Source organism: Urocampus carinirostris, chromosome 2, assembly GCF_059441175.1.
Source record: "Urocampus carinirostris isolate Australia breed hairy pipefish chromosome 2, RoL_Ucar_1.0, whole genome shotgun sequence".
NCBI lineage: Eukaryota > Metazoa > Chordata > Actinopteri > Syngnathiformes > Syngnathidae > Urocampus > Urocampus carinirostris.
Genome location: NC_142350.1, coordinates 51,585,540 through 51,600,423, shown reverse-complemented (window position 1 = coordinate 51,600,423; position 14,884 = coordinate 51,585,540). Strand labels below are relative to the sequence as shown.

The following is a 14,884-nucleotide window of genomic DNA, read 5'->3' as shown; positions in this document are numbered from 1 at the left end:
CCTTAACCTAATTAGTCATGATTATCTACGTATTTGGATGTAGTTAAATACATCTTGATATAATTACTTGTTTGATGTATCCATTCATTCAGTTATTATTCAGCCTCTATGTTGTTTCAAGTGGTGTTTTCAGTTTGCAGTTAAGAGAAGGCCTTGAGTTTATCAGTACTTCCCAGATCTGGTCTAGACAAAGGGCTGTTGTGAAATAGGGATTTGTCTACTACCTCTAAAGTTTCACTTAGTTCATGGCCTACCCTCATGGTATGAAAGTAATTGTCAGCCATTTTGACGCTGCACTCATGAATTCCACAAGGCGTGTTCCTGTAGCTCATCATTTGAAGAAACTGTTTACCTCAGCTTTAGCACTTATTTTACTTGTCTCACAATCAGTATGTAAACGAACATGCAGAGGACGAAAAAACACCTTCTTCCTTCAATAGCACGATTAAAAGTAGATAAATTAAAATTGGCATTAGAACTGTCTCAATGGTCATTGATCACAACATAGTGAACATTGTTTATGAGATAGTAGGTTGGAAAGAAATATCTATATAAGTTCATCTGGGATCATTTGCTATAAAAACTGATGCTAATGCTAACATGGTAAATGCATTTTAAAATGTGCTAAATATTTCACAATACAACTTTCCAATACAAAAGTACATTCTTCATTTAGAAATTTAAAACATATATGATACAAATTGAATCATATTTGTTAAATATATAGTAAAAATGGCTAAGGCCTTTCCCAGTCTTGATAAGAAAGGCCCTTGGTTACATGCTAGTAAATACACAGTCCCGATTGGTGGAATGACGATGAGAAGACATTTTATCATGTTCATTTTTGTGTTCATGTTCATTAATTCTAACCAATAAAGCACATTAAAAATATCTTTAAAAGGGGAAAAAAAACAGATTTTGACGCGATGAAAATAAAAAAAATTATATATTTATGGGGGAATGTTGAAGGAGAAAACATAAATATCTTCGAATTTTGAATAATTTTTGATGACTCATGGCCGTTTTCACATGACTATTTTAGCTTTTACCAGTTCACTTGCCTATGCGTTGTATTAGGTATGGCAATGATCACGATTGCCTTAAACAATATCGAAGACTTTCTGTTCCTTTAGGGCATGGCTTCAAGGGGTATTTTTTTTGTTGAGCTTGAAATGGCGAAGATTGCGGACAAAATTCCGGTGACTGAGTTTGACTTAAAGGCCCTCTTTACTGCATGGAAAAATCCAAACTATCCATTTCATAGTAACAAAGATCTGATTGATTGCTAGTTGGGTACCAATGTTGTGAGTCCGAGGCGTGAACCAGCTACCTCAAGGTCTTGGGGTGGGCGTCCTAAGAGGTGCATCGCTCATGACAAATACAAATAATTATAAAAACCAGGGTTTAAAAAAACAGTGTGTACTCTAAACACAATTAGAAAAGTAGTTGAGTTTGCTCGCAAAAAAAATCCTCTGTCATATTTTACCGTTGCTAAATGATCATATGCTAATAATTGGTCACTGCTGCCAATAATCCTAATAACAGCAATTAACAGCTCAGGTTGTCTATTCTCTTTAACCTGCTTGTGAATTCAATTCATTCTTTTATGTGAGCTCAGGCCACTGCCCAAATGAGTCAGCCACAATTGGAGTCCTGCAGTGAGACGGATGAAAGGTGTGAAACTTTTCAAGGGGACAAACAAAACAACCGCAGGGGACCCATTAGAGAACCCTTAATGACGACTGTCATGTGGCACAGAAGGTTTATTAAAAAAAATCTATATACTTTTCAACTAAATCCTTTGTTATGAGGCAATTCTTAAATGTACAGGAGTAGGTGGCATTTAATTAATCTTCATTTGTGATGCAAGCTGTTCCTGCAATACCAAAAAGGGATAAGGGTTTGCACGCAGGGAATAAACATTTTGAGAAGTTTGGGTTAAATTATGTGTGCCTTTGTTGTATTTGGCACACATATAGTATGCACCTTTAAGTAAGGTTGTATGCCAACACATCATCCTTTAAAGTCATCATGGTGTCCTTTACAATCATGGTGTTCTCTACTATGCACACTTTACCCCAACAACGCGCAACCAGACAAGTGATGCATGTATAAAAATAGAGTGAGAGCAAAACTGGTTGTGGTTTATTTAGCATTGTTGACAAAGTAATAACATTTGTTTAAATAATGTGTTTGGTAACACAGATAAAACTAGCAGAATAGTAAAGCGTGACATTTTTTTTTAACCCTGGACTGTCAAAGTTCTGTGTTATGCAGAAACAGCCCCTACAAAAATTGTGTTATTTATTTTATCTATTTTTCTTACAATATAAATCTCCCAAAAACAGTATTTGTGTTTGGAAGAAAGCTCCTCACTATGGATTCAAATTACATTAAACAATTATGGTCCTTTTGGTCAGAACAACCCAAAAGACTGAGTCGTTTTGAAATAAAATGAAATGAAATAATCTGCATTTATATAGCGCTTTTCAAGTCAATGACTTCCCAAAGCGCTTTACAGTGTGCTTCACATTTCCCAATATCGGCCTTGTATTGCAGCCATGTAAGACGCTAACCTGCTTATTGGGGGTATTAGGGGTTCAGTGTCTTACCCAAGGACACTTCGACATGTAACACGGACGAGCCGGGATTCGAACTCCCTTGATCCCAAGACGAGTGCTCTACCTCCTGCGCTACTGCCGCCCAGTAGCTCAGGAGGTAAAACAACCCAAAAAAGGGGTCAAATTGACCCAAATATTGGGTCGGTCCTTTTTTTTGAATTCGCTCCAAAAATTTGGTCAAAAGTAACAAATAATTGGGTCAAATATGAAGCACCCTAATAATTGGGTTGATTTGACCCAATGTTGGGTGTTGCTTTGCTACGAAAACAATGCATTACGTTTTACTTTTGTTCAACAAAGAAATTCTGCAAAATAGTTTTTGGGTTTATAATGTGGCCTTATATAAATCATATGCATGCAATATCTGCATTTTTGGGGAAGCAATAGAGATTTTCAACCTGTTGAAAATCAAGTTTTTTTTCACATGACAGGGACAATAGTTGTATTTTTGGGCACTTTTTGTGGCCTTGTACAGCACCAATATTGACAATATATCTGCAAAATCTGGAAGAAATAACAGTGATTTTTAACCTCCTAAAAAAGAACAATATTTTGGTGCTTTTTGTGGCTTTATAGAACCCAGATAGCTTCAAGATTTGTTTCTTAATCTGATGATTCCTTGCATTCTATCCATCCATTATCTGCACTGCTTATCCTCAGTAGGGTCGCGGGGGTGATGGAGCCCATCCCAGCCATCTTCAGGCATTGGGCAGGGGACACCCTGAACTGGTTGCCAGCCAGTTGCAGGGCACACAGAGACAGACAACACATTCAGCCAATTAACCTGACATGTATGTTTTTGGACTGTGGGAGTGCCCAGAGATAACCCACGCAAGCACGGGGAGAACAAGCAAAATCCACACAGGACCACAGAACTGTGCCGCGGACGCTCTAACCCCTCAGTCATCGTGCTGCCCCATGTTTTTGAAATGTGGCAGGAAACCGCAGTGCCCGGAGGAAATCCACACAGGCACGGAAAAACATGCAAACTCCACACAGGGAGGCTGCGATACCTGGACTTGAACCCTGTACCTCTGCACCGTGGGGCTGCGCTTTAACCACCGATCCGCCATTCTGCCCTTGCATATATAAAATGTACTTATTTTGCATAGAATCACTTCAAATGGTTACCCTCACAGATACATTTATCTGGCTAAAATGCAATATGGTGATGCGGCATAATAATTCAATACCTGTTTTCCATGAAAAACCGAAAAGAAAACAACATCAAAAGCAAAAAGTAATTCAAAGATTTACTCACACGTTGCCTATTCTTTTGGTTGTATGTCCAAACTGTTTGAAGGGATTCATGCTAGCTCACTGATGCGCCAGAGAGCTAATCCAGCTGCTCTACTGCAGCAAACTGTCAGTGTTTTAACGTTTGATCAACTCATTTCAAAAGAAGTGCCCAGTAAGGTAACTCCAATGTTTACATTGTTTCCATAAGCATCATTTTTGCTGCATTCCGCACACACAAAGCCATTAAAATTCGCTGACCATGTGAATAAATCAAGAGAAGACTTCACCCCGTTGGAATGCGATTATATTTTGGACAGCAATCTACTCTAACTACTTGGACACGCTCTTACTTCAGCGGAGAGACCATGGAGAAGATAAACAAGAAGCTGTCAGTCTTCCTGCTCTGTATGAATAAAATATGGGGCTAGCTTGCTTGTACGCATGACTGACTGCTGACACACGTCAACAGGCGAGAGTCTTCCTGATGTAAATAGAAATATCGGTTTCGTCTAGACTGCCTTTGAAGTAGGGAAATTCAACCAAGTACTCTTGGGGAACATTAAATAGTAATAATAATAAAAAAACATGGCAGAATGAAAAGGAAGTGGGGGATAATACATTAATCCATTCTAAGGTGGGAATTGTAAGTTGAAATTGTTGTATGGCTGGAAATAGTAAATCCATGGTAATTTGCTAATGCTTTCCAAACCAACGGTCAGGGTTGGGTAGGGTTACTTTAACTGGATTACTTTCAATTACTTTTGGATTACTCCAATACCAAATATGCTAATAAAAGACAAAAGAAACTAAATATGAATAAAATGACAACATTTTGTGCAGGCTTGGGGAGTAACGGAATACATGGAACGGAAAAAATGATGTTGGCAAGCTGTTTGGATTTATTTTCATTTTGTTTCTGTCGCATTAAGGGGCCGGTCACACAGACATTTGCGGCTGAATCACGGCCAGAAATTTCTGCCTTTGAGGCGGACGCCATTGGACGCATTAAGACCGTCATTCAGACGAGAAACAGCGGTGCTTAACACGCAGTCGGAAATTCGCGCGCGGGTGGCAGCGCGAAATTATTTAGCGCTGCTCAATTCTTCAGAGCGCGGGCACACAGCCTTTCACGAGCGTTTTGAGGCTGAACCACGGCCAGAAATTTCTGACCGTGAAGCAGATGCTGTTGAGCGCTGTTGGACGTTTTGAGACCGCCATATAGACGAGATAGAGCAGTGCTTTACTCGCGGTCGGAAATTTTCACGTGGTTGGCCGCGTTCAAAACTTTTGAGCTGCTCAAAAGTTTGAGCACGTGTTAAACCGCGTGCCGCACACGTGGTCAACACGAGGTAATGACGCAGAAATGACGCGGAACGACGTGCTCTGGCCGCGGCCAGAGCGTGGTTACACATGGGTAGGACGGGAAATTTCAGCGGGTAATCGTGGGTGGAGCATGGTAATAGCATGTTCTGGGCCTGTATCGCGGTGTTATTGCGTGAAATTAGCGTGTTACGCGTGTGACAGTCAAACGCCTTTCTCCGCGTATAAACAGTGCGAATGCCGAGCACACGTCATTTGTGCTCGTGACGTCAAGGGGGTGAACATGGATCCCCGTCAGCGTAGTTTCTCTTCATTTCGAATAAATCTTTTGGTGCATTCGCAGCAAGACTTTAAATCTGGGACTTTAGCTTGGCCTTTTGGTTGAGAGTAAGAGTCCCGGCTTCTAAGCTTTGTAGCGTATTATGAACTGATCGATAATGGATGATGAATGAAGAAGATAGAACAATCTACCCTAAACCCCCCTCGTTTTATCTCACTTTTAAGTAATGTAATGGCGTACATATAACTAAAACCACATCGTCTTGCATTTGTTGGAAATGTAATGCAACTTAATCCATTCCGTGTTTGTTTTCGTTGTGAACGTAATCGAACAGTAATGCACATCGTATATAAAATCCTCCCCCCCTCGCGTGAACGCGCATTCTGCTGCGCTTCCAACGAAAGCGATCGTATTCTATATAAAACGCTTATTAAAACTATAAAGCGAGCTAATTATGACAATTGGGAGATCCTAGTCTATATAACGCGTTTATTTAAACAATAAAGTGCGATCGTATTCTACAAAATGCGTTTGTTAACGTGGATGAAAAAGTCACGCGGGGGGGTGGGGCGGTGTGGTTGTTGCGTAGGAGTCGGATTTGGGCACAACACCGGCTCGGGAGCTTTTATACCCGTGGTCCACACGAGAAAATGACGCGATGAGGAAGCGGAACAGTCGCCGGCGTCTTTTTTCCGGCCATACCACAGATGAACAGCGGGTTGACCAAATTTGCGCATTTTCCATCCCAGGCAACCACGGGCAAAAAAAAAACGCAAAATTTTAGCCGTGATTCAGCCGCAAACGGCTGTGTGACTGGCCCCTTATGTTAGTTTTGCCGGAGATCAAAGAGATCAAAGCCAGGAGAGAAAGCTTACCACGTGTTGTGAGTCATCATTTTATTCATATTTAGTTTATTTTGTCTTTTATTAGCATATTTGGTATTGGAGTAATCCAAAAGTTATTGAAAGTAATCAAGTTAAAGTAACCGTACCCAACCCTGCCAACGGTACCCCACATATGACCTTAAAATAACACAATAGTAAGCGCTATCTGTGGACGATATGCGTGCATATAAATAATTATATAACTAAGGGAAAAATAACATTTTATTTAACTTTGGGTATGAGGTGACTTGAGCTGGTTGAGTGGAGTAGTGGGTGAATGCATAACAATTTCATTAAAGTTGTTTTCACTTATTATTGCATTTGTAAGCCATATTGATGAACAATGTTAGGTTGTACACACTAATGTTCAAAGGTTTAGGGTCACTTAGAATATTCAATTTTTTGGCAAAAGCAATGTTTATTTTTTTCGACTAAAATTATTTTTTTTCCCTACTAAATGCTTTGACTTCACTTTTTTTTCAACTCATTAAATATTTTAAAAAAGTGTGACTTTTCATGGAAAACACAAAATTGTCTGGGTGAGCCCAAACATTTAAACAGTAGTTTAAATTGTATCTCCTTGATATCAAATAAATCCAAAGTATAAATGTAATGCCATTTAAACATTATATATAAGCTGATTGAAATAAATTACACTTTTCATTTAAAACATTTTGAGCTCCCCTATTTGTTACTGCTGCATTTGACCCCTGGATGACAGTGTGTCCCTACAAATCACAGAATACACTTTCGCTGGTCGATCAGTACTACTTCTGCGATCTACCGGTAGATCGCGATCAACAAAATGAGCCGCTCATGTGATATAGAATGTCATTCATTTTGTTTGCACAATGAACCACAAAATAGCATATGTTCACTTCCCCATAAATATGAGCAAGTTTGTGGAACATCACTCCATCTCTATTATATTCAGAGTAAATACTTCATTCCGCCCAAGAACTACGACTACTCAGTCATAAAGTACATCCATGCATATGCACTAAAAGAGCTCATGTTGAAAACAGGCAGCATCCAAGTGAATCGCATATGTGTTCAGATTTCAAATCGATTCCATTACAGCCGCCGGGGATTTTTCGGTGGGCGCTTTCTCCATTAGCCTGTGCGCATTCGTAGCATGTGGTCGTTGTTAAAAATAGTTCACCTGTATGTGTGTGTGGAGACGGGGGTCGCTGGGTTGCAGAGCAAGGGGGTCTTTGAGGGTCGTTGCTGCTGGGAGATACTCATTACGGAGCTTCGCTGACCTCCAGACACTCTTTATGGATAATGAAGGTTTGTTTCAGTAACCTTACTCTATTCTTGTTTGTGATTTTCTGTGTTGTACACTACACGTGTGTTTTTTGGTATTCTTATTTTAATAGTACATAGATGTAATTGTGATAACATTGTTAAGCCAATGTTAAACATTTACACTAAAGCTTTCAACTAGGGGAACATCACCTCATCAAATTTACATTGTTGGTCTTGTAGTAAATCTATTTATGATTGCCTGGACTAGACTTAAGCGACTGTAGCAGATGATGTATTTATGCTAAATTTGCCAGCCAGGGAATCACATGCATTTTATATGTTTGTCAGTATAATAGAGAGGTCATCAAAAGGAGGATCCAGATACAACATTTTCATTATCCAATACAGACGCGCCCCTACTTACGACAATTCGACTTACGAAAAACCGTAGACACGAACGTTGTTTTCGGGATGTCAAATAATATCCGGACATTGCTATGAGTTAAATTTTGCAGTATGTTTATCCTTTTCCGAGTACAGGACATCACTGTAGTGCTTCTTTCCGCCGCTACCGACGTGTGGCGCTGTGAGAGTTCACCCAGCATCCACCCCGAAGAAGAAATCCGGCTTCCTCTTCCTAGTTCCTGTGTAAACATTCTATACTGTATCTCCAGCGTGCTAAGAACTTTGACATTTTCATTGTCTAATATCTCGTGCATCCACTCAATATGGTTGGTGTAAAGTGTAAAGGCGAGCCGTTTCCTTTGAAATTAAAGTGGAATATGGAAACTTGCCGCTGTTGAAAAATGGTTGGACCGCTTTTTTCGGTCACTTTTTACCTCGGTGGAGGAAGTCGCCTATTTATCTTTATAGAGGATATCATTTTATGCATTTTTTATTTTGTCGTACAAAACAGTACAGGTTACTTATACAAGCCTTAAACATACAAAATATAGCAGTAAAGATACTTCCGAACAAATTCCGGAACCGATTCATAATGGGTCAGTGTCTGTACTAATATTGTAACCCAGAGTAATGTCTGATTTTCAATATTATCCAATGTAATAGAAAAAAATAGATCTATTCTGTTGTTTGCAGTGTTATTAGCATTGGGCATTCCAGGGGCATTTTTATCCTTAATTGTAGGCCTCTCGAATTTTGGTTATCCATTTCCCACACTGATATTGCAACTCAGAGTATTGTCCGATACCAATATTATCCGATCCAATATAGGAAGAATAAATCCATTCGGTTTTGTGGTACTACATTCTTTAAAGCAGTATTGGGCAAAAACCAGATTGAATTTCATCCTGATTTAGGTTCCTCAAGATCATTCCGGTTAGCATTTTCATCCTTAATTTTAGTCCTCTGAAATTCAGGTTTTCCATAGCGAGCAACAATATTGTAGGCCACAGTATTGTCCAAAACTGGAATTATTCGAACAACAATTGGAAAAAATTATGTTTGTATTGTTTTTTTAATGGTAGTATTGGGCAGAAATCAGTTTGATTCAGGTTCCTCAAATCGATCCCGGTTAGCATTTTCCTCTTATTTTTGTCCTCTCAAATTCGAGTTACCCTTAACCAACACCAATAACAGGTTAGAGTATTTAATCTGATCCAACATAGGAAGAAATAATCTACTACGTTGTTTGCAGTGTTTCTTAATATTAAGCATTGGGCACGAACCAGTTTGAATTCAGTTACACATTCAAGTTCTTCTAGTCGATTAGCATTTTCATCCCTAATGTTATTATTTTCAAATTCAGTTCATCCATATCCAATATTGCAGTCTAGAGAATTGTCTGACACCAATATTATTTGATCTAATATAGGAAAAAAATCTATTCTGTTTGTATTGTATTTTTTTTTCTATTATTATTAGTATCACCCACAAACCAGTTTGAATTTCGTTATTATCCAGGTTCGTCAAGTTGATTCCGGTTTGCATTTTAATCCTTAAATTAAGTCCTTTCAAATTCAGGTTAAGCATGGCCAACACCGATACTGCAGCCCAGACTAGCTTCGAATTCTGATAAATTACGATCTAATATTGTAAGACAGTAATCATTTTATTTTGTGTACTGTTTTTCTTTCTTAGTATAGGGCACGAACATGTTTAAATTTAAGTCTAATTCAGATTACTGAAGCCGACTCCGGTTAGCATTGTTATCCTTAATTTTAGTCCCCTTAAATTCAGGTTATTCACAGCCAGCACTGGTATTGCAGTCCAGAGTACATTCTGATACCGATATTATTAGATTCTAGTATTTGTGACAAACCAGTTTGAAATTGTTTTTTATTCCTTAAGTCAATCCCAGATAACATTTCTATCATTTACTTTAGACAACTGCCAACCTGGAACAGATTTAGTCCAAAGGCTGAGGCACCACTATACGTGGTTTGTTATATTTAGGCTGACTTTTCCAGCATTGGGAATCTCATTTAATTCCTATTTTTTTCTTTTTGCTTTTTATGCCAGTCCACTTACATCTTCTAGAACACTAGATTGACGCCAGTAAATTCAATTTCCCTGACTTACATGCCTTGCAAAAAAAAAAAAAAAATGCTCATATGTCCTTACACAACTACACACATTCCCTCATGCTGGCAAAGTGCTGTCACACACTTCCCAGGAAGTATTTTCATCCATCAAACTTTGGACTTAGGTTGGAAAATAAAAAAAGAAGGAAGTATATCTCGGCGGCAGCATAATACCACTAGACATCAATTGATCTTACCTCCTCTCCTGTCAGATAGTATGCCGACAGCAAGCCGCCGACGTAACGGATGTTCACCTCAAAGAGCGACGCTTCGCCGTTCTGCAAAGGGAGAAGGGAGAGAACTCGTCACTCGTCAGCCTTGTCAGAGTTGATGACATAAAAGCATTAACACATATGAGCATTAATAATCTCATCAATCAAGCAGAATGGGAGATTTTTTTGTCTAATAGGTATCCTGTACTGCCTCGTTTATCGTGGTTAATGGGGATTAGAATTCCCCACACAATATGCTAAAAACCGTAATGTAGCCCACAAATTTTCTTAACTCGCTCGCAGCAAAAGGCAACAAGGGATAAAGGATTACGGGATGAGTGCTGATCATGAAAGAAAATTAAAAAAAAGAGGCGCCATGCATGACACAAACTTGCACTCTTGGCTCTTGATCTATCTATCTGTCTGTCTGTCTGTCTGTCTGTCTGCCTGCCTGCCTGCCTGCCTGCCTGCCTGCCTGCCTGCCTGCCTATCTATCTATCTATCTACCTACCTTGGTCATATCCCTCAAAGGGTTGACCGACAGCAAGACAAACACATACAATAACAAAGAAAATAAAAGGGAAAAATATAGCAAAAAAACACACAAACATTTTTGGACTATGGCCAACCCAAATGCCCAAACACCTAAACAAGTTAGGCACCTCGGCACATAAATTGGTCATGCTTTCGTCCCTCCAGATGAAACGGGACACAAGAAAGCGGCCATGTCACTCTAGAACATAGTCGACTGAAATTAAGGGATCACAGCCAAAAAAAGTGCAGGTGACTTTTTAGTGGACTGAACATCGAAAGGGAGCTGCCAGCTCTTATGAAAATGTGCTCTGCGAGCCCTTGGTCCTAGCAATATGCGTTTGAGGGATAAAGGATCGCAGCCCCAACAGTGCTGCTTATTTTAGGCATAAAGAATGGAGCAAAATAGCCACCTTACATGACACAAATTTTGATCAGCAGTTCACTTTTGATTATACAGTATGGCAAAAACGAGGCCCGCAGTGCCGAAAAAAATGTGCTTTGCTAGCCCTGCTTGTAGCAATATGTATTTGGGGATAATGGAATGCAGCCATACAGGAGCTGTACATTTTTGGTTGAAAGAATAAATAAAAAGAGCTGTCACAGATGACACGAATTTACTCTATCAGCCGCCGCTCTCAGGAATAGTCGACTCGATATAATAGATTGCAGTTTATTTTATGTGGGCTAACATAGCGTGCTTCAGCAGTCCAAACCTAAGAAGATGTGCTCTGTCAGCTCCTGCTCTAAGCAAGAGACGACCACAGATAATGAATTATTGTGACACAGGTAACTTACATTTTAGATGTAGATTACAGAAAAAAACATGCATGCCATAAATTTGCTCTTTCTGCCTCAGTCTCAGCGATAGTAAACTGAGGATAATCGATCATGGCCAAAACGGTGCAGTTAATTTAAGGTGAGGCCACAATTGAACACTTCAGCAACCTGAACTGAAAATAAGTGCCTTCTCTGCCCCTGCCCTCAGCATTAGTGGTAATGGATCGCGACCGCATTGGTGTGATTCACTTGTAAGTGGACAGAACAGGCAAAAAAAAAAAAAAAAAAGGTTCCGGGCTAAACAAAAGTGCACTCTCTCAGCCCCCACTCTCAGTAGTAGCCAATTAAGGATAACGGATTGAAGCAAAAACCGTTCAGTTCATTTTAGATGGGTCAAATTGCACCCTAAGGCACTGCTCTCAGAAATTGCGGACTGGGGGTAATATATCTCAGCCACAACAGTGTATTTTAGGTGGTCCCAAAACAAAAAGAAATGTGCTTTGCTAGCCCCTATTCTCTCCAAAGTCAATCTGTGATAATGGATCACGGCCACAATGGAGCATTTGATTTACTGTGGGCCAAAACGGCACGGCTGCCGATACGTGTTTTTTGCCAGTCCTCGCTCGAAGCAATACGCAATCGTGGATAAAGGATCAGGGCCGCACATGTACAGTTTACTTTTTGGTGGAAGAAACAGCAAAAATGAGCTGCCAAGCCCTGCAATAGTGCACTCTGCCAGTCCCTGATCACTATAATATAGAAAAAGAAATAATGGATTGCATCAGCAGTTTAACTGTTTGTGGAAAGAACGTCAAGAAAAGAGCCACCAGGGCTATCACAAATGCGGTCTCACAGCCCCTACTCGCAGCAATACACAATCAGGGATAGGGGCCGCATGAGTGTGATTCCCTTTTGTTGGATGAAACTGCAAAAAAGAGCTGTCAAGCCCAACAGAAATGTACTCAGCTGGCCCTTGCTTGTGGCAAAATGCGATTGAGGATAATGGATCAGAGCTGCATGAGTGCAGTATACTTTTTGGTAGACAAAATGGAAAAAAAAGAGCTGCAGGCCCCACAGAGGTTCCCTCTTACGGTTCCAGCTCAGTAATATGCATTTAGGGATAATGGTTCACGACCACATGATTGAAATACACTATTTGGTGTACAAAATGGCAAAAAAAGGCCTGATAAAGATGTGCTCTGCCTGTACCCACTTGCAGCAATATGCTATAGAGGATAATGGATCATGATTGCAAGAGAGATCTTGACATTTTGGTGGACAAAATGGCAAAAAGAGCCACCAGGGCCCCCCAAAATGTGTTCACCTGGTCTTTGCTCGCAGTATTACGTGATCCGGAATAATGGATCGCGTAATATATTTTAACGCACGATGCACTGAGGTCACAAATTATGAAGCGCTAAGTAGCAAGGGATTACAGTATGTATAGACGGATAGTGTTGAGTTTGCATTGTTGAAGAATGGTGGGAGAAAAATATCCGAACGGAACAGCGGCGGTTCTTTGATGCGAAAGCTGACATGAGACGAGGTGACGGCGTCATGAGTAAAAAATGAGCAAGATCTGTGCCACAAACACAGCAGGGAGGGAGAGCTTCCATAGAAATTTGAGATTCAAGAAACATGAAAAGTTGATTTTTTTCCCCATACTAATTGAACACAATACATGTATCAACAGTTATCTTGTTTTTGAACTTCTAGAAATATTTTGCTGAGGAAGGCCGCGATTGACGTGGATGGATGGTGTTATGAGTGCACTGCAGGAAAGAGGTCTAATTATAATGGAAGCTAGAGCTCTTGTTGGTGATAGAAAGGAGTGGAGAGGTGTTGTGAAAGGATAGTGGGATTGTTGACACGTTCTTAAGGATGGGCTAGGCACCCGTATGATGCGGCAGGGGTAAACCAGTGAAAGCTCTCGGGCCCTGCTGTTGAACGAAAGAGTGTGTTGTGTCACCCTGACCCGAGTGACATGGCTGCTTTCTGGTGTTCCGTTTCATCTGGAGGGACGAAAGCATGACCAACTTGGGTGCCGAGGTGCCTAACTTGTTTGGGCAATTGGGTTGGCCATGGTCCAAAAATTTTTGTGTGTGTTTTTTTGCTATATTTTTCCCTTTTATTTTCTTTGTTATTGTATGTGTGTGTCTTGCTGTCTGTCACCCCTCTTGAGGGATATGACCAAGGTAGATAGATAGATAGATAGATAGATAGATAGATAGATAGATAGATAGATAGATAGATAGATAGATAGATAGATAGATAGATAGATAGATAGATAGATAGATAGATAGATAGATAGATAGATTAGAATATTTTATTTAAATGAGTGCAAAAAAATAAATATATATCATATTTTGTCTTGAAATATTGTCTATTCCCTTTCAAATTTTATCTATCTATCTATCTATCTATTATTCCATCTAAATACATAGAGAGAGAGAGAGAGAGAGAGGGAGAGAGAGAGAGAGAGAGAGAGAGAGAAATGCAGTATATATATATATATATATATATATATATATATATATATATATATATATATATATATATACATATATATATACATACAGGGTTAAATACACAAATGACTTAATTGTAAGTTTGTTTGTTTGCTGTTTGGCCCTTTAAAGTAATTGATGAAATAAGACTTAACTCATTGACTATTGCAGCCAAACAGGAGATTGACACCTTAAGCCTGTACTTAAAGGCTATTGACAAAACGCAACCTCAAAAAGGCCTAGCAAGATTTATCCCGCTTATTTACTGGCATCAAAGTGCTGACTGACAGAGGGGGAAAAAAATGAAATTGATGTGCTTTAATTTTTGGGGCTTATCTAGGCCATCGCGAAGCTTTGTGCAAGCAAAAACTCGAGAAGACCGGCTGCTGATGACATCACTGTTTTTGAACGCTTTCTCAAAAAAATAACGAGCTGGAACACTTTTTCATTTGTATTTTTTTTAACCGGCTCAGTTCTTGTTCACAGTGTTCATGTTGAGTTCATTTAGAGGCGGCAGCACGAGTAAACAACGGGAATAAACATGGAGCTTGCAAGTGTGTTAGTTTAAGTGAGAAGGGATTGAAGAGTCTGGATTTACAGTCTTGTCTGTGAAATAATATTGAGACTGCGCTAACGTGAGCAAAATTTTGAAGAGTCTGACTATTATTTTTTTTTCATGATCAGTAACAGAGACTACGTTTACATGCAGCCAATCGTTC

General features: G+C 39.6%; 1 protein-coding gene across 2 annotated transcripts in view; it reads right to left on the bottom strand.

The window, feature by feature from the left end:
• LOC148372346 (mannosyl-oligosaccharide 1,2-alpha-mannosidase IA) overlaps window positions 1–14,884 on the bottom strand; it is a 207,291-nt gene that overhangs the window by 61,913 nt on the left and 130,494 nt on the right. For both annotated transcript variants that reach the window (XM_088327035.1, XM_088327036.1), the window contains exon 4: window positions 10,333–10,413. In XM_088327035.1, coding sequence (XP_088183161.1) covers window positions 10,333–10,413 — 81 coding nt within the window. The remainder of the gene's footprint in view (window positions 1–10,332; window positions 10,414–14,884) is intronic.